The sequence below is a fragment of the Numenius arquata genome, chromosome 23 (assembly GCF_964106895.1).
Source record: "Numenius arquata chromosome 23, bNumArq3.hap1.1, whole genome shotgun sequence".
NCBI lineage: Eukaryota > Metazoa > Chordata > Aves > Charadriiformes > Scolopacidae > Numenius > Numenius arquata.
The window spans coordinates 7,873,325-7,894,695 of NC_133598.1; the positions used below are offsets into that span (position 1 = coordinate 7,873,325).

At 61.5% G+C, this 21,371-nt stretch overlaps 5 protein-coding genes across 5 annotated transcripts; 4 read left to right on the forward strand and 1 right to left on the reverse strand.

Moving 5' to 3' along the window:
- Nucleotides 1–26: 26 nt before the first annotated feature.
- On the reverse strand, nucleotides 27–1,981 carry PTGES3L (prostaglandin E synthase 3 like). Its single transcript, XM_074163082.1, has 7 exons — nucleotides 1,974–1,981; nucleotides 1,572–1,868; nucleotides 1,373–1,439; nucleotides 959–1,057; nucleotides 609–698; nucleotides 444–497; nucleotides 27–229 (listed from the first exon to the last, which is right to left on the reverse strand). Exons 1-7 carry the CDS (start codon nucleotides 1,979–1,981, stop codon nucleotides 218–220), a joined length of 627 nt encoding a protein of 208 aa, XP_074019183.1. The 3' UTR covers nucleotides 27–217.
- A 329-nt stretch (nucleotides 1,982–2,310) lies between these two features.
- RUNDC1 (RUN domain containing 1) lies at nucleotides 2,311–6,814 on the forward strand. The gene is made up of 5 exons (XM_074162912.1): nucleotides 2,311–2,658; nucleotides 3,073–3,231; nucleotides 3,968–4,166; nucleotides 4,432–4,539; nucleotides 5,409–6,814. Exons 1-5 carry the CDS (start codon nucleotides 2,311–2,313, stop codon nucleotides 6,272–6,274), a joined length of 1,680 nt encoding a protein of 559 aa, XP_074019013.1. The 3' UTR covers nucleotides 6,275–6,814.
- A 337-nt stretch (nucleotides 6,815–7,151) lies between these two features.
- On the forward strand, nucleotides 7,152–9,025 carry RPL27 (ribosomal protein L27). Its single transcript, XM_074162813.1, has 5 exons — nucleotides 7,152–7,220; nucleotides 7,320–7,402; nucleotides 7,535–7,704; nucleotides 8,343–8,453; nucleotides 8,921–9,025. Exons 2-5 carry the CDS (start codon nucleotides 7,322–7,324, stop codon nucleotides 8,967–8,969), a joined length of 411 nt encoding a protein of 136 aa, XP_074018914.1. The 5' UTR covers nucleotides 7,152–7,220; nucleotides 7,320–7,321; the 3' UTR covers nucleotides 8,970–9,025.
- Nucleotides 9,026–10,099: 1,074 nt separating this feature from the next.
- On the forward strand, nucleotides 10,100–14,141 carry IFI35 (interferon induced protein 35). Its single transcript, XM_074162870.1, has 9 exons — nucleotides 10,100–10,200; nucleotides 10,320–10,403; nucleotides 10,838–10,996; nucleotides 12,131–12,244; nucleotides 12,532–12,676; nucleotides 12,895–13,028; nucleotides 13,178–13,367; nucleotides 13,621–13,727; nucleotides 13,879–14,141. Exons 1-9 carry the CDS (start codon nucleotides 10,186–10,188, stop codon nucleotides 14,068–14,070), a joined length of 1,140 nt encoding a protein of 379 aa, XP_074018971.1. The 5' UTR covers nucleotides 10,100–10,185; the 3' UTR covers nucleotides 14,071–14,141.
- Nucleotides 14,142–17,010: 2,869 nt separating this feature from the next.
- LOC141474759 (uncharacterized) lies at nucleotides 17,011–20,841 on the forward strand. The gene is made up of 3 exons (XM_074162832.1): nucleotides 17,011–18,660; nucleotides 18,947–19,155; nucleotides 19,609–20,841. Exons 1-3 carry the CDS (start codon nucleotides 17,299–17,301, stop codon nucleotides 19,676–19,678), a joined length of 1,641 nt encoding a protein of 546 aa, XP_074018933.1. The 5' UTR covers nucleotides 17,011–17,298; the 3' UTR covers nucleotides 19,679–20,841.
- Nucleotides 20,842–21,371: the final 530 nt, after the last annotated feature.

The window sequence follows — 21,371 nt, forward strand, 5'->3', positions numbered from 1 at the left end:
CGGCCCGACAGACAGGAGACAGCGGCGGCGGCGGCAGCTCACGTTTATTGCCCCGTGCCCCGCGCGGGTAACGGGCACGGGGAGACCGGGCGGCTCCCGTCGCGCGCGGAGGGGAACCGGCGGGGGCGGCTCCACTGCCCCGGCGAGCCCCGTCTCGCCCCGTCTCGGCGGTGCGCGCTGCCGACACACCGGGCGGCCTTCCGCGGCGTCCCCGGCTTCACAGCTCGTCCTGCGGGAGGGAGGAGCGAGGTGCCAGGGAAGGGGCAGCCCCGGCACCGGGCGGACGGCCCCGGGGGGAGCCCCGGGTAGCACGGTCCCGGCTGGCTCCGGGCCGGGCTGCCCGAGGAGAGCAGCTGGAGCTGCTGCCGGTGGCCTGGGGCCAGCGGAGGCCTGAGGCTGGGCTCGACGGGGGTGCCAGGGAAGCAGCCGGTGGCAGTACTTACATCCAGGTCGTCCATGGCCGGTGGGGGGCCTTTGTCTGTCACCTTCTCCAGGAGCTGGATGTGAAGCAAACGGCTGTAGGAATGCCCAGCTCCCCCCATCCCGAGCACCCACACCCTGCACACCCCGGGACCCCGAGGGCTGCGGCTCACTGGCTCCCAGCTCACCTCTGCGTACTGCTCCACCATGGCCCTCTCCACCTCTTCATCCCCTTCCCAGTCTCGCCAGTTGTCGAAGTCCACAGAGAGCCAGGCTGGCTGCGGGCAGAGAGAGCATCTCCTGAGGGAAGAGCGGCACGGAGGGGACCGGGCAGCCCCGTCCTGGTGCTGGTCCCAACCCTGCCTGTGTCAAGGGAAAGGGGTGCCCCGTCCTTCCCAGAGGGCAGAGGTCTGTGAACTGGGGGTGACTGTGAGGTCGAGCTCTTTGGGAACTCTGTGTTGGGGTGTCCTGGGTGGTCCCTGGAAGCCCAAGGTGTGGCAGTGGGGACCGCACATGCGCTGCCAGGGCCCACACACACCTTGATGTTCTCCTTGGTGATGCGGGGCCAGGCCACTTTCTCCTTCCACTTTCTCATGAAGCACGTGATGGAGCGGTCGGAGCGCTTCTCCCGTGAGTCCTGCCAAGAGATTGAGGGTGCCTCACCTCCGTGTCTGCCCGAGTCCCCTCTGTAATCCACTGCAGACACGCACGGGATTCAAGCGGAGGCACATGCAGGCTGTGGGATGCACAGACCCGTGGAGACGAGCTGTTTCCGGCCCCAGGCAGCACTGCGAGTGCCAGGCCCAGGGTCAGGGATTGCGCTCACCCCACTCAGGCTCTCGGAAAATGGGCAGGATTCAACGCGAAGCGGCGTTGCTCAACCTGCACAGGCTGGGTTTAACTCTGAGCCTGATGCAGGCTCTCGGAGAACGTTTGTGGGGGGAAACCTCACCTTGGAGTTGACCCTGGCGTACAGGTTGATCTCGTTGTAGAACTCCATGCCGTCTGCATTTTTACAGCTGCCAAAACACAGTAACAGCCTGGCTTAGACAGGGCTGAGGCCACGTGTGCCCCGCTCTGACAGAGTCCTCCCTGTCCTCGGACCAACCCCCCGTTCAGGGCCATGTCCCCAGTCGCCGGGGCAGGCTCACCTGAACACCAGCCGCTGGTCCTCAATGACGACCTTAACATCCCTGCTGTCCTCGACGCAGAACTCCAGGTAGACGTACCGCGGCCGGTCGTACCACAGCGTCTTTGCCGGTTGCCTGGGGAAGGAGCGGAGCAGCGGGTGGGCGTGCGGTGCCAGCAGGGCCGGCGCCAGGCTGGGACCGGGCACCGGGGCTTGGAAGGAGCCCCCCGCATGTACCCCGCCTGGCCCCGGCCCTGCCCTCGCCCTCTCTTGCCGTTCCCGGCGCCATCGCCCCGCTGCCCGGGGCGGGGGGGGGGTCCTGGCCGGCAGTGCCTCAGGCTGCGGGCCCTGGGCGGGTGCCCGAGCCCCGACCGGGGACTGCCCCGGGACCGGCGACGCACAGGGGTGCCCGTCCCGTCCTCACCTCGCCATGGCGGTGCCGGCCCCGCCCCGCGCTATTTCGGGCCGGGGGCGCGGCTGTCGGAGGGGCCGGCCACAGCGCGGCCACCCCACCCCGCGGCCCGGTCGCCGGCCCAGCGCCGCCCCGTCGGGCCCCCGGTGGGCGCGCGCCGCAACGGGCCACGCGCCCCGAGACCCCGCGACCCCCGGGACCCCGCGACCCCCGCCCCCGCCGCGGCCGTCCCGCCGGGCCGCCAGGGGACGCGCTGGCGTCCCGCGGGCCCCGCCCCCGCCAGGCCCCGCCCCGCCCCCCGCCGCGCCGGCAAGATGGCGGCGATGTGGCGGCGCCGGTAGCGACGGCCATGGAGACGGAGGGCGGCCCGCTAGGCCCGGGGGAGCGCTGGGCGCCGGTGGGCGCCGTGTCGGCGGCGACGGCCGAGGAGGAGGAGGAAGAGGAGGAGGAGGCGGCGGAGGAGGAGGAGGAGTCGGGCGGCGGGTCGGTGCCGCGGCTGCGGGCGGAGCGGCGGCGCCTGCAGGGGGCGCTGCTGGCGCTGGCCTCGCACTTCGCGCAGGTGCAGTTCCGGCTGCGGCAGGTGGCGCGCGCCGCGCCCGGCGAGCAGCGCCGCCTCCTGCGCGAGCTGGAGGAGTTCGCCTTCCGCGCGTGCCCCGCGCCGCGCGCCGCGGTGAGTGCGCGCGCCCGGCGGGGGGCGGTGCTGGGGCGGGGGGGGAGAGAACAGCGCCCCCCCCTTCCCCCCCCGGGAGCGGCCCCGGCGCCGGGGCCGGACACGTACCGGGTGTCCGGGCGGCCGCAGCGGCGCTACCGGGTCCCCGCGGGGGGCTGGAGGGGCCCTGCCCGTGACAGCGAGAGGTGTCGGGGCTGTCACCGCCCCGCCGCGGGCAGCACGGCCCGTCCCCGCGGGGTGCTCGCGGGTGAAGGAGACGCCCCGCGCAGCGTGGCAGGGGTGGAGGGGACCCCTGGAGAGCATCCCGGCCCGTCCAGCCCCCCCTAAGGCAGGCTCACCCCGAGCAGGTGGCACAGGATCGTGTCGGTACCGTGGCCCCATTCTCTGGGAGGAGGCTTTACGGTGAATTTCCTGTCCTGTTTACGGGTGACTCTCTCTCAGAGTGAGCAGGAGAAGCAGGAGCAGACTGAGGTGCAGAAGGAGAAGCAGAGAGAGCTGATCCTGCAGCTCAAGACGCAGCTGGATGACCTGGAGACGTTTGCGTACCAGGAGGGCAGCTACGACTCCCTGCCACAGTCTGTGGTCATGGAAAGGCAACGGGTGAGGCTCCCAACCCCCTCCCGTCTGCTTCATAGAATCATAGAATCATCTGGGTTGGAAGGGACCTTCAAGATCATTTAGTCCAACCATCAACCTAACAAAAACCATCACTAAGCCATGTCCCCCAGCACCATGTCAACCTGCCCTTTGAACACCTCCAGGGATGGTGCCTCAACCACTTCCCTGGGCAGCCCATTCCAAGGCATGTGAAAATGCCTTTCAGTGTAAAAATTTTTCCTAATATCCAACCTGAACCTCCCCTGGTGCAACTTGAGGCCATTTCCTCTAGTCCTGTCGCCTGTGACTTGGGAGAAGAGACTGACCCCCCCCGGCTACACCCTCCTTTCAGGGAGTTGTAGAGAGCAATAAGGTCCCCCCTCAGCCTCCTCCAGGCTGAACACCCCCAGCTCCCTCAGCCTCTCCTCATAAGACTTGTTCTCCAGACCCCTCACCAGCTTCGTTGCCCTTCTCTGGACCCGCTCCAGCACCTCAATGTCTTTTTTGTGGTAAGAGGCTTAGTGTTCCTGAGCTCACGGACTGTAGGAGTCAGTCAGCCCTTATTTCTTGCCGGCAGCTGTAATAGAGTATCAGTAGTTCGTCTGCATGGTAAACCTGTCCCATGTCGTCTCTGGCAGGGTGGGCTGTTCCCGGGGTGATGGGGGGCAAAGGGGTACTTTGAAGCTCATGGGCAGCAGTGCCAGGCGGTGAGATCGTGCAGCCGCCTTGTGTTTTGCAGATGATTATAAATGAGCTGATAAAGAAGCTGGACATGGACCTGAGTGAAGACGTTGCAACGCTGTCTCCGGAGGAACTGCGGCAGCGTGTGGACGCTGCCATAGCACAGATCGTTAATCCAGCCAGGGTGAAGGAGCAGCTAGTGGAACAGCTGAAGACACAGATAAGGGACCTCGAGATGTTCATCAGCTTCATTCAGGGTCAGTGCTGAGTTTTCAGATGAGCAGATTGAACTGCTTTGTAATTCCTTGACAAAATTCTGAGACGGGATGTCACCGATGTCAGAGGATGCAGGAAGGGTTTCTGGGTCACGGGGAAGTACAGGTCTCTCTGAACTGGTGGTGGGGAGAATGAGAGACTTGCAAAAAAGATGCAGAGAAACATATTAAGGCATTGACCATGATACTTGGGATATGCAGCTTAATTTCACACGTGTGAAATAATACTGTGAAGTTCTTGTTGTAGATGAAGTTGGAACCTCTGGTAAGGCCGAAGACGGACACTGTGAATGTGCAGGCAGAAAAGATGGCGGTGGCTCCTACAAACCAAATGCACGTCCTTCTGGAAATCGAGGTGGGCACAGCTTGGCTCGGAGCTTCTGGCATGTCATTTTAGGCTCAGCAAGCACAATCCAGCCCCCAGCCACGCTAGGCCACTTTGCTTCTTTCTGGCAGGTGGTTTCTTTCCTGCTCCCGCTGACAGAAGGCCTGTGTATGGTTCCTTTACCCCTCCTCCGCGGGGTCGTTAGAGTAGTCACAGAACCTGAGCATGCGGCAGAGGGTGGGATTGGTCCTCAGCCAAGGTTGGGAGTAGAAGAGGCTTCTGATAGTGCAAAATTCTGACAGACTGAGCTGCCTTGTCTTGTATGCACCATGGGGCTGCGCTGTAATTAATGCTCTTTGAGTTCTTAGTTCTGTGAACGGATACAGGGAGCTGGATGGATCCAGTGTCTTTATAATGAGACTGGTCTGCTTACCACAGGAATTTATTGGCATCTGTCACTAGTCAGAGATAGGAGACTGGCCCAGACGGACTTTGGGTCTATACCCACTGTGGCTACTCTTGCAAATTGAATTGAATAATGGCATCAGGAGTAAGCAGTGCATGTCAGCCTGCTGAGACAAGGCACTTCTTGAAAGCAGGCAGTGATCTCCTTCAGCAGAGGTTTTGGTATCTCCTAATGACCTTGTGTGTGATATCACCATCTCTAAGGAATGATCTTTCCTCCCTGTGTGTGTGTCCACTAGGAAAGTTGCTGTCAAGATCAGGCCATGCAAATGCTTCCTTTTCTGGTTGGCTTCATTGCTTTGAAACTAGAAAAAGTAGCATCAGTTCTAGTGACAAAAGGAGACATTTGTGCTCCCTTTGTGTGCACAAAAGAGCAGAGCTGTTGATTCCTTAATAAGAGGTGGGTTTTTTTTCCTCTTTTCTGATCTGATCAGTGAACCCAGAAGATGCCAGAAGGATGCGAGAAACAGGCCTGCACCTCATGCGTCGCATGCTTGCTGTGCTGCAGATATTTGCTGTCAGCCAGTTTGGCTGTGCTACTGGTCAGATTCCTCGCACCCTCTGGCAGAAGGACCAAGCCAACAAGGACTATTCGCCCTTAATTAAGAAACTGGAGTTGTCCGTGGAGCGGGTGAGGCAGCTGGCTATGAAACACCAGCAGGAAGACCATGTTATCAGTTCCTCTGATCTGCAGGACATCCCTTTAGGAGGCAGAGATGAGCTGACTCTCGCTGTGCGGAAGGAGTTGACCATTGCTTTGCGAGACCTGATGGCTCACGGGCTCTACGCCTCGTCCCAAGGGATGAGCCTGGTGCTGGCACCCATCGCCTGCTTGATTCCTGCCTTCACCTCGTCGCCGCAGACCATGCACCCCTGGGAGCTCTTTGTGAAGTATTACAACACTAAGAACGGACAAGCCTTTGTGGAGTCCCCAGCTCGCAAGCTTTCCCAGTCCTTTGCCCTGCCCGTGACCGGAGGAGTGGCCATCACCCCCAAGCAGAGCCTGCTGACAGCCATCCACACGGTGCTCACGGAGCACGACCCCTTCAAGCGCAGTGCAGACTCGGAACTGAAAGCCCTGGTGTGTATGGCACTAAACGAGCAGCGCCTGGTCTCCTGGGTAAATCTGATCTGCAAGTCTGGAGCTCTGGTGCAGTCCCACTACCAGCCATGGAGCTACATGGCAAACACGGGCTTTGAGAGCGCCCTCAACGTCCTCAGTCGCCTGAGCAACTTGAAATTCAACCTCCCAGTTGACCTGGCTGTCCGGCAGCTGAAGAACATCAAAGACGCCTTTTGATGTATTTTTGTTGTAGTTCATCCGTTTTCCACAAATTAGGCAGCTGTTGGGCTCAAGAAGCCTGGCTTTTTTAAGACCAAGTTTGGCTCTTTCAAATTGATACTTGCTTTTAGGGAAATCTTATGGTGACTTGATGCTGGAAATCTGTGTTTTACAGGACTGTCAGTGGGAAGCTGTTGGGGGCTGTGCGCTGTGCAGCCCCTTGCCCTGCCCGTGGTGTGTGGCTCTGAGGAGCAGACCTGCCTCGCTGGTGAGCAGGTGCCAGCGAGTGTCCTGGCTGCCTCGGGGCGGCCCGAGGGACTTGCCCTCCGCAGCACAAATGTGTGAGAAAACGGGGGCAGATCTGCTGAGCACGGGTCAGGGGCTGCGCTGCTCCAGCCCCTTGGCCATCCGCAGCTGCGCTCCGCAGGCAGGTGGGTGAGGGGCTTCGCCCAGTGACCCCCGAGCTCCTTTTCTGAAGTTTTTGAGCGGTGGCCGGCACCGCGGCGGCCCGGTGCTGTAGAGGGGATGCATTAAAAGGCTTTGGCAAGTGTGTGGGAGACGCCGGCCCCGTGACCGTGTTGTTTGTGTTCGTCACTGACCTGTCTGCTGCGGCCTCTGCCGTGTGTAGTCGGCCTTGAGACGGCTGCCCCTCCCGCAGGGTCGGGGCCTGGCTCCGCGCGGGGGAGCAGCGGGGCCCGCCCTGCCGCCGCCACCGGGGGAGGCCGCGCGGCCGGGGTGTCCGGGGCGGGGGGCGGCCGGGACCGGGGGGGGTCTCCGGGACGGACGGACAGACTGACGCCCGGCGGCGGCGCCTGTCGCCCGGCAACGGCGGCCTCGCCCCGCGCATGCGCGAGCTCTCCGCGAGAACGGGGCGGAAGTGACGTCGGGTGACGCGAGGTGAAAGGTCGGAGGCGCGGCGGCCGCTTCCTTTTCCGGTCTGGGCGCCATCGCCGCGGGAGCCTCGGTGAGTTACCGGGACCGGCGATATCCGCCGCCATCGGCGGGCGCGGCGGGCCGGGGGCGGCCGGGGCCGGGCTGTGACCGCCGCGCGGTGTCTCCGCAGCCATGGGGAAGTTCATGAAGCCGGGGAAGGTGGTGCTGGTGCTGGCCGGCCGCTACTCGGGGCGCAAGGCCGTCATCGTGAAGGTGAGCGCGGGGCGGCCCCGCTGGGGCTCTCGGGGGGCGGCCCGGGGCGCTGCCCGTTTGCGGCGGCTCCCGCGGGGCTGCGCGGCGGCCGTCGCTCCGGTGCCAGCGCCGGCCGCGGTCCCTGTGTTCCAGAATATCGACGACGGCACCTCGGACCGGCCGTACAGCCACGCCTTGGTGGCGGGCATCGACCGGTACCCGCGGAAGGTGACGGCCGCCATGGGCAAGAAGAAGATCGCGAAGAGGTCCAAGATCAAGTCCTTCGTGAAGGTCTACAACTACAACCACCTGATGCCCACCCGGTGAGTGTGGCTGCCGGGAGCCGCCAGCGCCACCGGCTCTGCTGCTGGCGGGGCCGGAGGGATCTCCCCTGCTCTCGGTGGCCGTGGTTCCGGTGGTTGCTTGTCGGTGGGTGCTGGGAGGCACTCGGGTCTTTAGTTACGGGGCTGGATGAACCCGGGGCATCCGCTCTGCCGAGACGGGGAGGTGGGAGGTGTGAGGCTGAGGGGAAATGTCTGACTTTATGAAGTGAGGCAGCTGGCTTTTATTTCAGCCGCGCTCACTTTCCTTTTCGTGAGGGGGTGTCGGTAGATGAGCCTTTGGGACAGTGATGAGGGTCTGGGGGTGCTGGTGGAGCTGCTGTGCCCAGGGAGGTCTCTCCCACTCCCTGCGGAGCTCCTGCTGGCCCAGGCCACTAAGTGCGGCTTGTCTCTCATGAAGTCATTAGCCGTTTTTTTTGTAGTCTGAATTAAAAGCCTGAATTGTGCTTAGCCTTAATAGGTGCTGTAGCGCTTTGGTGATTTCCAGAGCCGAGGCTTTAAGAGCCCCGGTCCCTTAACCTGGCACCAGCACCTGCATTTGGCGGGTTCGGGCTGCTCTCTGGTTTCCTGCCTGAGCCGGGTACCGTGTCTGTCTCGAACCTCGCTGCTCTCTCGCCCAGGTATTCCGTCGATATTCCGCTGGACAAGACAGTGGTCAATAAGGATGTGTTCAGGGACCCCGCTCTAAAGCGCAAAGCCAGACGTGAGGCCAAGGTGAAATTTGAGGAAAGGTGAGTTGGAAGCTCCTCTCTTCAGTGGTGGCAACAAATGTCCCCGGGGCTGGGACTGGCTGCGGTTGTGCCATAGGATGGCTGAGCCCTGCGGTGGGCACTTCTGCCCTGGCTTTTTCGCTTTTTTGTATATGGTTTTGGTTAAGTGTATTCCTCCTCGCCGCCTGTGTGCGTCCACACAGCTGTCTGCCCGGGGAGTTGGTGGGATGAGATGGGAACAGTTTTCCAAGGGCCGTGGGCTCGGGCTGAGGGGGCCTTGCGGGCACCTGGTGGCGACGTGGTGTCACGCTGCCACTTCACCCGCTGCCTGTCATTGGGTGTAGCGGGACAGGGCAGCACTTTGCCCAGCAGTGTCAGGGTTAACGGACCTTCTGTTCAGTTTTCTGTTCAGAATCTCCTTCAGTGGCAGGAGCTGTGTGGCCGCGGCGGGTACAGACCCGTCTCTAACTTTTGCGCTTCTCTTTCAGATACAAGACGGGGAAGAATAAGTGGTTCTTCCAGAAGCTGCGATTCTAAAGGTGTAACAAGGTTGCATCAATAAATGTTTACTAAAAACCATTTTGTTTTGCTGTATGAAAGAGCGTTGCTGGTCTCTTTCCCTAGGGCGCGGAGGTTATGTTGTGTGTCCAGGAGCGGGGAGAGCCCTCTGTGGCCGGGGGGGATCCAGAGCATCTGCACAGCCCCCTGTGGCCCTGGCCCTGGGGCTGTCCCCAGCAGCTCCTGCTCGGCCCTGGGGCTGTGGCTGCTCCTGCCCCTCGAGGAGGGGTGATTCATGTCACCCCTGTTCCCACTGGAAATCTCTCATTCCCCAGAGAACGGGGGTGGGAGAGGGGAGGTGAATGGTTCCTGCAGCGACTGTCAGGGGCATGGGATGGTTGGTTGCCTTCTCACAAGCTCTTGGTGCCAGCGATGCCCTTCACCGGGCATGGGTGTCAAATCGAAGGTGGGTGCGTGGGGCAGGGGGGGGCAGACCCTTCGCTGGCTGGGGCTGAGGGGGGTTGGGGTGTTGTGGGGAGGGGAGCTCTGCGGGGGGGGGTGTCGGGTGGGAGCAGTGTCCTGGTGGGGAATAAGTGGAAAGATGGGGTTTTTTGAGCTGTGTTGGTGGGGATTGTGTGATGGTGCAGCACCTATCCACATGTTGAGTCTGTGTATCAGCCCTTTTGGGTGTGGGTGTCTGTATTTTACTGGATCCGACTATTTCTGTGTGGGGAGCGGAAGGGGTCCCTGCTGCCCCTCGGGGGGTGCCCACAGCAAAGGGACCCCTGTCCCCGCAGCCACAGACTCGGGTGGGGGGTGCGACTCCTCGCATGGGGCATTGGTACCGTCTGTGTTTGCACTTACGGACAGACAGATATCTGGATTTAGGAAACCCTGTAGTGAGTTAGTGTGAATCTTGTCATTCTGGAACCTGGTATTAAGTCGCTAATTGATTATTCTATTGAATCACTTTGTTAATCCTTAAATTGGTTAATGATTAAGTGCTGCTAAAATTCAACCTTGTGATCTACCTCCAATCATTAATAAATCTTAAATGGTTCCTAAATCAGACCGTGTCAGATAGTTCCGTTCCCGACAGGTCGCACTGAACGGGGCTCCCCCCCGCCCCGGGCCCGCGCTCGGGGACCGGGGGGGGCGGGGCCGGGGCGGGGCTGCGGGACCGAAAGCGAAAGCGAACGGCGGCGGCAGTCGCGAGGTCCCCCCGGGCCGGACTCTGGGCTCCCCGCTGCCGGCGATGGACTCGGAGGAGGCGAGTGAGGGGCTGAGCCCGCGGACCCGCGGGGCGGGGGCGAGGGGGGCGGGGGCGAGGGGAGCGGGGCCGGGCGGCGGGGGGGGTTGGCCGTGGCTGAGGACCCCTCCTACTCGTAGGACTCCTTCATCCGGCTGCCGCCCCCCGAGGACCTGCGGGACGGGACCCCCGAGTGCGTCCGGCGAGAGATCGAGCGGTGCCAGGTACGTCCCGCCGCGGCCGGGGGGGTCGGGGCCAAACAACCCCCCCCCCCCGGGACGCGCCCTGGGCCCGAGCTTGAGTTTCTTATTTTTTTTCTTGAGCTGTGAGTTTCTTATTTTTTCTTGGACTAAAAACCAGGAGTGGTGGAGAGGGGTTACCGGCAGGGAGGGGGTGTCTCGGGGTTTAATGGCGGGGAGGGGTGTCCCGGGGTTAACGGCGGGGTCTCGGGGTTAACGGCGGGGAGGGGATGTATCAGGGTTTAACGGCGGGGAGGGGGTGTCCCGGGGTTAGGAGAGCCTGTGCTGGGGTGCGGGGCTCGGCGGGGGGGCAGCCCCCCGTTCCCCAGGGAGCAGCGTGAGCCGGAGGGGGGGGGGGGCAGGCAGCAGGGAGGGGCCAGCACCCGCGGGGTCTCGCTCTCCGATGGTGCCTCTCGCAGGAGCTCTGTCGTGCTCTGGAGCAAGACCAGGAGAAGATACAGGCGGCCAAGGAGGATGTGGAGCAACGGACGCGGGAGCTGAGGGAAGAGGGAGAACTTCTTCATAAAAATCTTGAGCAGCAAATGTGTTTGAACATAGACAAAGAGCGGTCCTGCCAGGTTGGTGGTCGTCTTGGGCCAGGAAAGGTGGCGGTGGGTGGTGGGGCTCGCTGCCCCGAGACCCCTTTGCCCTGCGTTAACAGAGATGCTCGTGCGAAGGTGCTGGGAAAAGGCCTGAGTAACCATCCCGTCTGGTGCCAAACGTCGTGTGTGTGTGTCCCCGGAGTCTGTCACTGCTGGGACCGGGTGCCCTCGCAGCGGGGAGGGGACGAGCCCCCAGTGCCCCTTCCCCCTCCTCATACCCAGACTCTTGCTCTCCAGCGCGCTCCCTCCTTCCTCGGGCTCCACCCCCGCTTTCCCACAGCAGAGTTTCAGGAGTTGGGTTTTATAAAAGCAATGTAATTGGAAGGTGCAGCAGCGGGCTCAGCCCGGGCTGGGCGCCTCCAGGGAGCGACGAACAGAGAAATCCCTGGGAAATTACACCTTTGCTGTCTCTACACCTGCCCCTCACGCTGTTCACCTGTGCAACGGTGATTTTTGGTCTGGGGTCTCCTCACCCTGCTCTGTGCCCCGGCCGGCCCTCGGCTGCTCTTGTCTGGCGGGTTCCCAGTCACCGCCGAGGGCTGGAGCCTCCTTATCTCCTTATCTTTGTGCTTCTCGTGCACCTGTGCTCACTGCCAGAACACGGGGAACTGAAAAATCCCAGACTTAGGGAAAATGCTATCTAAACATGGGTGTGTTATCGACATTTTTCTCATGCTAAAAGGCCAAACACAGCTCGGCACCAGCTGCTGGGGAAATTACTGAGAAAAGTAGCTCTGTTGTGGCCTGAAGGCTTCAGCAAATCCAGCTGCTGGTGCTAAGCAGAGCCAGGCAAACAGCATCAATCACGCCATATTATAATCCTAAGTAATTTATTCTAACTAAAACCTTCTTATTTAAGTTAAACAACTAATACCTCTCAACCTCTGGACCCGGTGGAGGTTTCATGGGATGTCACATCAGGCCTGTGCCAAGAATTGAGCGTGCGCGGGGGGTGGAGGCTGTAAGGTGGGGGGCCGGGGCAGGGCTGGGGGCAGCCAGGAGCTGGGAAATGGGGCGTGAGGAGCCGTGTCCAAGAACTTGGTGCTGAGACGGGAGGACGTGCTGCAGCCCCTCGCCCCTCCTTACTGCCCCCTCTTTCTTTCCTTCCAGATGGACTTTATTTTAGCAAAGGAGGAGAATAACAGACTGAGGCAGGAGAAGCAGATGCTGAAAAAGAAACTGGAAGAACTGAGGAAGAGGGTTGTCGGGGAGGATCTGGTGATGGTAACGGAGTGTTTGGGCACCGGGGGCTGTCGCCAGCCTGGCTGGAGGGGCTGCAGCGAATGCAGCTGGGCACTGCATGACAACTGGCACCGCTCCTCTGCTGGGGCCGGGAGCTCCAGTTGTGGCTTTGGGACCCCAGGCACATCCAGGCCCCAGCAGAGACTCCACTGGGGCTCTCTGGCTGTTTGTTTTGAGCCATGAACTTGTTTCTAGTCCGTGGACTGGCAGGGACAGGCCCTCTGCAGGGTCTGGTCTCCTCCAGGCGCTGTCTCTGTACTTGAACCTAGATGCTGCCTGCCTTGCCGGAGAAGAAAATGGTGTTTAAGGGACTTGTGACAAACAAGGAGGACATGAACAAGCTGACGCTCACCCCACTGATCCGCTACCCTCTGCTGGGGGGCTCAGCTCTTGTCACCTTTGAGAAGGCAGAGGGTAAGAGCGAGAAGCGTGGTGCCACAGCCGGGTGTCCTGGGTGATGGACTCTGGGTCCTGCCCTGCATCCCCCTCCCCGGTCCAGGGCTTGGAGCTCTGCCCCCTCCACCGGTGCTGTGCAGGGTCTTGTCCCCTCCCCAAAGCTGCCCCATGTCCTTTCCCACGGCGTGCTCGGCCCGGTGTCAATCCCCGGTGCTGGGGGCTCTCCCTGCTTGCAGTGGCGCAGGGGATCGTGGAGGCAAAGGAGCACACGGTGGAGCTGAGCTTCGGGGAGGAGCTGGAGGAGCTTGACCGGTGCAGGGTGCGGGTGCAGGCGGCGCCGGTGGACCTGCTGCTGCCATCTGCCCTGGAGGTGGGTCCCAAAGGGCTGCTGCTCCCCCAAAGCACTGCAGAGCTGCCCTGGGCACGCACCAGCTTGGCTGTGCTCGGCCACTGCCCACACTCGCCACAGTGCTGCCCTGCTCCCCCAAGCCCTCGCTGACTGCCCCGTGGCACCCCCAGATCAGCCTGACGCAGAGCAGCAGGACTATCCTGGTGTCCGACCTGCCCCACCTGGGCATCCCCGACGAGGTGCTGCTGGACAAGCTGGAGCTCTTCTTTAGCAAGACCAAGAATGGGGGCGGCGAGGTAGAGAGCAGGGAGTTCCTGGACGACTCTGGCCAAGTGGTGCTGACCTTCGCGCAGGACGGGGGTGCGTGGGGCGAGGGGGGAGGTGCCCCACTGGCCTGGGGGGGCACAGGTCTCCTGGGAGCAGATGGAGCTGTGTCTGGGGGGAGCGGGGAAGGCAGGGTGAGCCCGGGCTGTCCCGTCTCCCCCGGGACTGTGCTGATGCAGGTGAGCCGGGGCTGGGCAGTGCCAGCCTTGGTGCCTGTGGCAGGGACACAGCCTCCCCTGGAGCTCAGTGGGGGCCCCGGGGGGCTCAGGGCTTCCCTCTCCATCTGCAGTTGCAGAGCCGCTAATTGCGAAGGGCCACATCCAGGTGCTTATTGGGAAAGGAAAATACGATCTCAAAATATCACCGTGCCTGAGTGGAGACGTCGCTAACCTGCAGGTAAGGACCCTGGTGCCAAGTGGCACCTGCCAGTACGGGGGGGGGCTCCTGAAGCGCCGCGCCCCCCTTGCCGTGCAGCCTGAGCCGAGTGAGTGCTCCCGGGGGCTCCCTCCCCTGCGGGGCCACCGCGGCTCACCCCGTCTCTGCCCAGCTCCAGCCCTGCCGCTGCCCCAGGACCGTCCTGCTCTCGGGGATCCCGGACGTGCTGGGCGCGGAGCCCATGAGGGACACCCTGGAGATCCACTTCCAGAAGGCCAGCCGCGGTGGGGGCGAGGTGGACGCCCTCGCCTACGTCCCGGCAGGACAGTGGGGGGTGGCCGTTTTCACGGAGGACGCGGGGTAGCCCCGGGCACTGCCATCAGTCGGTGTGGCCGCTGGCCCCTGGCCACGGTGGCAATTAAAGCATCTGCCGGGAGCGGCGTGTCTGTCGTGCGGGGACGGGACGGGGATGGGCGCTGCGCAAGAGCCGTGGGCGCGGATGGGCCCTTCCCGGGCCGGGGGCCGGCGGACACCGGGGGCGGGCGGCGGCGCGGAGCGGGGCCCGGCGGGGCGGGGCCGGCCGAGGCGGGGCGGCCCCGGTTTCGCTTTCGTTTCCCGGCGGCGGCGGCGGCGGCGGGGCCGGGCCGGGCCGCGGAGCCGGGGCCCGGCGGGAGCGGACAGGAAGGGCGTCCCCGGCGCGGTGAGGGGGGTCCCGGGCGGGTGCCGAGCCCCGCGGGCCGGGGGGGCTGCCGGGGCCCGGGCCGGGCATGGCGGGCCGCACGGTGCGGGTGCGGGGGCTCCCCGCCGAGCTGCCGCCCGACAGGGTGGCCGACAAACTGACCATCCACTTCCTGCGCTCCCGCAACGGCGGCGGCGAGATCGCCGACCTCCGGCTGCTGCCCGGGGACCCCCCCTGCGCCCTCATCACCTTCGAGGCGCCCGAAGGTAACGGCCGCCGCCAGCCCCGTGTCCCCGCCCGCCCCCGGCCCGTGTCCCCGCCGTGGGGAGGGCCGGGCCCCTCGCACCGGGCCCCTCGCACTGACGCCGGTGGCTACTGGCTTTTCCCATCCAGTGGCCCAGAGGATCCTGAAGGCAAAGAACCACACGCTGTCGGTCGGAGGGAAGAAGTACCCGCTGGAAGTGACGGCGCACGTCGCGGAGCCCAGCCTCGATGAGGTAGCCGGGAGCAGAGGGCTCCTGGCCACGCGGCGGCGACAGCTCGGGGCGGGAGACCTCGCTCTCTCCTTTAATCTTAATTAGACTTAAAACAAACCCATTCTTCTTCATATTCAAATGAGGAATTATTTTTTTTCAGTGCTAATAACACGGGGACAGCCCGGCAGGCTGTGCGTGCGGCTGTTTGGTTTGTGCCTTTCACAGCAAGGAACAGTCAGACTGGAGGGAAGGGGCACTTTTCCCCAGCCCATCTGGTGCCACACGAGGGATCCTGTTAATGGCTCTGCTGTGTCATTAGCTGGACACACACAGTGGATTTTTCCTCTCTCCTCAGGAGAGCTGAGGAGACAGACATGCTGATGTCTCGGAGGCTCTGGAGAGTTCTTCCGTCTTTCTCCAGTTTCAAGAGAGTATGGCAGTAGCCACGTCTCACGTTTTTGTGTCTGAGCACTGAAAACAAGGGCGTGGGAGTTGACCTGGCACAGCAGACCTTTCTGCGAGCCTGTAGTGTCAGACTGCTTGAAGCTCTGGGAGAGCAAGAGGGCGACTGCATGTCAGGTGCAGAAGGGATAGGGGGTTTCTTGGGTTTGGGCTGTTTGTAGAGCTCCCAGTATGTAGAAGTGGGGCCGCACCTCTGTGATTTTCCCCTCGCTTTCCTTGTTTGCAGAAAGCTTTTGACTACGTGAGCAATGTCCAAGAGTGGCTTGGGCTGGCTGGGTCTTTCGGTCCTGCCTGTGTGGTGCTCCCATCTCGTTTGAAAGCAGGATGCTGAGGGAGAGGTGGCGGATCATGTCATTTCTGCTGTCCTAATAACACAGGGGCTGTGGCAAGTGTCAGGTGCATTTGCTTCCCCCTGTGCCTTGGAGGGGGTTATTTTTGGTCCTTACTCTCTCACTCCCTTGCTCTCTACTTGCAGATCTTCATAGACGCTTGTGTGATAGTTGACTATGGCAAGCTTTCTGCTGGCAAAACCCTCCTGAGGAACTTGCATAAAGGCTACAGCAACGTGCAGTTAAACTTTGACTCCAAGAACACCCACTGCATTGTCAAGGGACCATTCACAGAGCTGCAGGCCTTCAGCAGAGACCTGCTGGGCAGCCTGAACCTCAGGAACCAAGCTGCTGGAGGGATCGTCCTGCCCGGTTCCAGCCATGAGGCCAAGGAAACTGGAACACATGACCACCAGGAAGTGCCTGACACGGCTGAGTCAGCCCAAGAGATGTCAAACCTGCCAAATTGGGACCAAGTGTGTGAAAAGGCAGCTAAAGTCCCATCACCTCGGGAGCCAGTGGATGGGGAAGCTGTGGAACAGCTGGAGGACTTTTCCCTGGTGATGGACTCGGACATTTACCTGTACATGCAGAGGTTCTGTGCTGCTGAATACCAAGGGGTGCTGCACCAGCATCACGTGGATGTGGTGGATATTAGCAGCGATGGCATCGCCATACTGTACCTCCAACCATCTGCGGGTACGTCGGGGGACATGGAGGCTTTGCGAGAGGCCCGCCTGGCCCTGCAGCAGCTTTACCAGCAGCTGGAGGTGAGCTTGCGCAAGGAGAAGATCACCAAGGGAGGAGTGTGTATGGACAGCCAGGCACTCAGGGCTCTGATGCACGAGCTGCGGGAGCTGTATCCCCAGTTGCTCTGCCATGAGGACGAGAAGCAGCTTTACCTTATCGGGAACCTCGTTGATGTGTCCCAGGCCAAGCAGTTCCTTCAGGGCTCCAACACCAGGAGGGGTGCACACGCGGTTGGCAGCTCCCTGCCCTCACACCCAGCGGCCTCCCGCCCCACAGGGGCTGCGCTGCACAAGCCCAAGGCACCCGTGGACCCCGCCAGGCTCAGCCCAGTCAGGCCGGAGCCGAGAGTTGAGCCCAAGCTGGCTGCCAACTTCAGCTCCCTGAAGGCTGACGGGGCTCGGGCCAGCCAGGGCCTCTTGCTGAATTGGGACTCGCCACCGGTGGGACAGGCACAGCTTTTTGGAAAGCACTTGTCCAAGAGCGATGCTCTCGGTCCAGCTGACCCAGCAGCACCCACCCCGCAGCACCAGCCCGATGTCGCTACCACAGATGTGGTTGTAGATGCAGAGTCTCAGCAGAAGGACCCTGAAGAATGGGACCATGTGAGAGGAGGTGTCAGGCTCACACGACACAGGGCTCTGTCTTCCGTTGGGGACAAAGAAAACAGCACTTTGCAGCATCCTGGGGACTCCGAAGGCTCAAGTCCCATCAAGCACCACCCACTCGCTACCACATCTTGTGCCTTTGCCACGACAAGGACCTCTTCGGATTTAGAGTCTAAACCCCCTGAATCCAGGCCTCTGCTGCGACGTTCCAGCAGCTTCTCCCTGCCAAGACCAAAGAACAGCGATAAGTCCCCGGCGGCAGGCAGGGCAGGCAGCGGGGTGAGCGAGGAGATGAGCCTGGACTCCCTGCAGTGGTCCTACCTGAGGGACGTTTGCGGCTCCGCCGTTGCGGAGCTGTGCGGGGATGGGGCAGTGCGGGTCTCGGAGCGTCGCGCTGGGGACTGCACGGTGCTGACGCTGCGGGCGGCCGACCCAAGCAAGCTTCTGCAGGCCAAGTGGAAGGTGGAAGCTCTTGTGCAGAAGTGTCCGGACCTTGTGTGCCAGAGCATGAGCTACGCCGAGCTGGCTGTGGAGGGCCCGGATGACAGTGCCCTGAGCGAACTGTGCAGCCTCGTGCGAGGACACTGCCCCCAGGTTGGGCTCAGCAAAGACAAGCACAGCCTGTATCTCGCCTGCCCCAAGGAGGTGCTGCCGGCAGTGGCTGAGGCCTTCCACGTGTTTTCCTCCAGGAGGCTCCGTGCCCTGAAGTCTTCATCCTTGTCCCCAGCACCAGAGAGCGCAGGGCTCTCGGGGGCCAGCCACTCGAGCAGAAGCCGGGACACGGCACTGGGTGCAGCCCTTCCCGGCAGCCTGGAGCCCCTGCACCTGGACATTAGCAACAGAGTAGACCCCACAGAGCTGCTAAGGGCTCCCCGGCTGCCAGAGGCTGAGGACAAGAGGTCCGGCAGCCCTTGGAGGTTCCAGCAGGCACTGGGTCAGGAGGAGGCCAGTGACCATGTTGATCCTGGGGCTGTGCAAGGAGGAAGCAGCCTTCTGAGCCCTAGTGTGGTGGATAAGCCGAGTCCTGCTGGCCTGAGGGCATCCCAGGAACAGACAAAGACAAAACTCTCTGCGGGGGAGCCCGACATTGCACGGCTGAAGCAGGTTTTGCCGGACAGATTCCAGTTTGCAAGGGACAAAAGCAGAGGAGGCCACACTGAAGCGATGGGTCAGCGGCGCTCACCCGTTCCCATGGCAGACGGAGCTCCTCGCTCCCTGCCCACGTGGCCGTACAGGGCTGCAGCTACTGAGCCACCCGCAGCTGCAGCCGAACCATCACCGGCAGCCAAGCCCGGGGGCCAGGAACAGGCCCTGCTCCCCCCGGGCAGGAGCGATGTGCAGGAGGAGCCCAACCCCTCCTCATGGCAGAGGGGCCCCAGCCTTGGACAGGAAAGCATCCAGACCCCTCTGGCCCGGTGTGACGCTTGCCAGGGCTCAGGTGTGACCTGCCAAGCCCCCTGCGGTCATGCCTTGTGCAGGACGTGTTTCGCAGCGGACAACACGCGGCCGGTTTGCTGCAGCTCCTCCTCGGTTGCCCCAAGCCGTAAGATCTCGGGGACGTTCAAGATCTCCTTCCTGTCTCAGAGTCTGCCTGGCTACTATCGCGACCTGACACTCCAGGTTGCCTACACCATCCCTGACGGCGTGCAAGGGGTAGGTACCCACCTTCTCTCGGGGGGTCTCGGAGGGCAGCTGCAGCTCCGTGCCACACAGGCAAAGCAGCAGAGGTGCTGACCTGGGGAAGGCAAAAAGCTCCACACCAGGTTTGGGGGCAGCTTGCTGCTATTGAACAGTGCGGGACCTCTGGTTTTGGTTCAAACAGACTGTCAGCCCACAGGGGCCACACTCAGTGCATCTTCAAACTGGACAGAGTCTCAGAAGGCAGCTCGGAGGCACAGCGCTCGGGTTGTTGTTTAAAACGCTTTCTTCCTGTTCTAAGGTTGGCGACCCCTGCCCAGGACAGCCTTACAAAGGGGGGAATTTCTGTGCCTTCCTGCCTGACAACAGGGAAGGGCAGAAGACGGCAGTGCTGCTGAAGAAAGCGTTTGAGCAGGGGTTGACGTTCCAGATCAAGTCCTTTAATGGAGAGGAGAGAGTGACGTGGGGCCTTATCCCACACAAAACCTCCTGGGATGGAGGCAAAGCCAGGTATGGCCCAGCTCACCCCAAGCTTCCAGGTGCAGGGTTGAATTTTTTTTTTTTTTTTCAGTAATTGCAGGAGGAGAACCATGGGCTCCGGCTAAACAAACCCTGGCATGGGTGGCTCTCCCAGGCCCTCGTGACGGCCGAGTTGGTGCCTCCCTTTGCTTCAGCTCCCAGGGCAGCTGTGGTATGGGAGACCAGCCCTGGCACCCTCCAGCTGGAGCCAAAGCCCTTGCCCATCCCACACCCATAAATTCCCTGTGGCCAAGAATTCTGGGCCCTGCTCCCTCACAGCTTTCCTGGCTTTTCCCGTGGCAGGGCTCTGCAGAGCAGGTCCCTGGGAGCAGGACTTCCACCCTCAGCCGCCGGTGAAGGGATGGGGCAAAAAATAAACAGCGGCTGTCCTCGGGGGGTTTTAGCACTGTCAGCAGGATTGACAGCACTTCCCTCTGCCCACAGGAACGGTTATCCAGACGCCCAGTATCTCCACGAGGTTTGCACGGTGCTGAAGAAACTGGGCATCGCCTGAGACTCCCTGCCTGAGCAGCCACAGCCCATGCCTTCGCTTCTCCTTCCTTCCCAGCTGGTAAAAACTGCAGCTTAACACAGCTCAGCAAAAAAGGAGGTGTTTGTCCAAGGAGCCCTTGTGTCCCCAGAGGCAGCCAGAAACCTGCACGTTAGCGACAGCAGCACCCCTGTCCCTGCCCCCCGAAAGCCTCAGCATGGACCAGAGCTCCCCTGGAACTCCAGCCCCTCCTGGACGCGTGTCCTCACCAGGCAGCTCATTCCCACGCCAGCTCCAGGCTGAGCTTTGGCTTTCAGCAGCATCACCCCAACCTGGGCAGGACCCCCCCCCCGGAGCTCAGCCCCATCTTCTGGAAGCCTCTTCCCCCTCTGGCCCCTACAGGCAGGTTCCAGCTCAGCCGCTGCCGGAGCCTGTGCTGGGGCCGGGCTGTCATTAGTGTCAGCTGCTCACCCAGAAATTTCCATCCTGGAGCCGGCAGCCCTGGGCTCCAGCCCCTCCCCAGCACCTGCTCCGGGGGCCGCAGGTGACCGGGTGGTCTCCTGGGGGGGACGAGCAGCTTCCAGTGCCGAGGGCAGCTGCCTCCCACCAGAACATGCTGCCGGGGATGGGCGCTAGTGAAGCAGCACAAATAAACACAATTTATTCCCCACATCTTTGAGTAGTGGTTGTTGATGCTTTGTCTTACCGTCACCCCAGTCCCCTGGTTCAATCCCAACTGGGTCCAGAGAAACCCTGACACAGAGCAAAGTGTGGGGGCCAGGGAAGGGCTTTGCAAACAAAAAATCACCATAGCTGCCCTCCAGGACAGGGTTTAGAAGATCAGTGCACCACTCGAGGCAACAATTAACAGTTGTCCTTGAGAGCAGAGGCATGTTCTCACCCTGGGAGAGTTGGAGTTTATAAACTGGATGTGTCCACCCACTGACCGCCCAGAGAAGCAACACGAGTGCCCCAGAGGCTGAGCTGGGGGCAGAGGGTTCCGTCTCAGCAGAAGACAGAGCAATACAGCACTGAGGGTTTTGTTATGCTTTTAATTAACATTTGACACACATAAGGCATATGGTAACATTAGACAGGAGCATTACACATTATAGTCATGTAAACAGCATTGGCACACGTGCTTTCTGTCCAACTTGGTTACACGCACAAAGCAGAATATATTTTTTAAACAAAGATTGTTGATGTGTCTGTAGGATGAGTATCACTCACGTCACAGATCTGCAAACGAACACGACTCAGACAGTACAGACCAGACCATATGTTGTAAGAGGCTCAGTCTAATGCGTGTCACATCACACTCACGTACTCCTTGCCAGCCACGCTTTGCCATCACCAGGGCTTCGCACACTAGAGACCTCATTAGGCAACAAGAGTGGTTTTACACCTATGACAGCAGCTGTACATGGGCCAGGATCCTGCACCAATTAAAGCCTGAGGCCCACAATGCTTCTTACTTCTCCCCAGTCAGTCAATTCCCAAATGAAATGTCCAGTTGAACTCCTTCCCCCGTCTCAAAGCCCTTGGCTGGGGTCATGCTCCCCTACGAAGCCCAGGCTGATTTGCAACACTGAGAGAAACCAGAGAGCCAAAAATGTGACAAAAACTGCCTAGTGATAGCAAAGGAGCTGTGTTTTGTCCAAGAGGCGACTTGGGAAGGCGACTGCAGTAACAACATGGGAGTCACTGGCCTGGGACC

Bases quoted from the DNA above. Each gene is read 5' to 3' on its own strand.
- PTGES3L (XM_074163082.1), bottom strand. The intron at 699-958 runs GTGTGTGTGGGC...CTCTGCCCGCAG, and splicing joins TCACCAAGGAGAACATCAAG to CCAGCCTGGCTCTCTGTGGA. The intron at 498-608 runs GTGAGCTGGGAG...CTTCACATCCAG, and splicing joins TGGTGGAGCAGTACGCAGAG to CTCCTGGAGAAGGTGACAGA.
- RUNDC1 (XM_074162912.1), top strand. From the start codon at position 2,311: ATGGAGACGGAGGGCGGCCCGCTAGGCCCGGGGGAGCGCTGGGCGCCG. The intron at 3,232-3,967 runs GTGAGGCTCCCA...TGTGTTTTGCAG, and splicing joins TGGTCATGGAAAGGCAACGG to ATGATTATAAATGAGCTGAT. The intron at 4,167-4,431 runs GTCAGTGCTGAG...TTCTTGTTGTAG, and splicing joins GTTCATCAGCTTCATTCAGG to ATGAAGTTGGAACCTCTGGT.
- RPL27 (XM_074162813.1), top strand. From the start codon at position 7,322: ATGGGGAAGTTCATGAAGCCGGGGAAGGTGGTGCTGGTGCTGGCCGGC. The intron at 7,403-7,534 runs GTGAGCGCGGGG...CCTGTGTTCCAG, and splicing joins GCAAGGCCGTCATCGTGAAG to AATATCGACGACGGCACCTC. The intron at 8,454-8,920 runs GTGAGTTGGAAG...CTTCTCTTTCAG, and splicing joins AAGGTGAAATTTGAGGAAAG to ATACAAGACGGGGAAGAATA.
- IFI35 (XM_074162870.1), top strand. The intron at 12,245-12,531 runs GTAACGGAGTGT...ACTTGAACCTAG, and splicing joins TCGGGGAGGATCTGGTGATG to ATGCTGCCTGCCTTGCCGGA. The intron at 13,728-13,878 runs GTAAGGACCCTG...GTCTCTGCCCAG, and splicing joins GAGACGTCGCTAACCTGCAG to CTCCAGCCCTGCCGCTGCCC.
- LOC141474759 (XM_074162832.1), top strand. From the start codon at position 17,299: ATGAGCCTGGACTCCCTGCAGTGGTCCTACCTGAGGGACGTTTGCGGC. The intron at 18,661-18,946 runs GTAGGTACCCAC...TCCTGTTCTAAG, and splicing joins TCCCTGACGGCGTGCAAGGG to GTTGGCGACCCCTGCCCAGG. The intron at 19,156-19,608 runs GTATGGCCCAGC...CTCTGCCCACAG, and splicing joins TGGGATGGAGGCAAAGCCAG to GAACGGTTATCCAGACGCCC.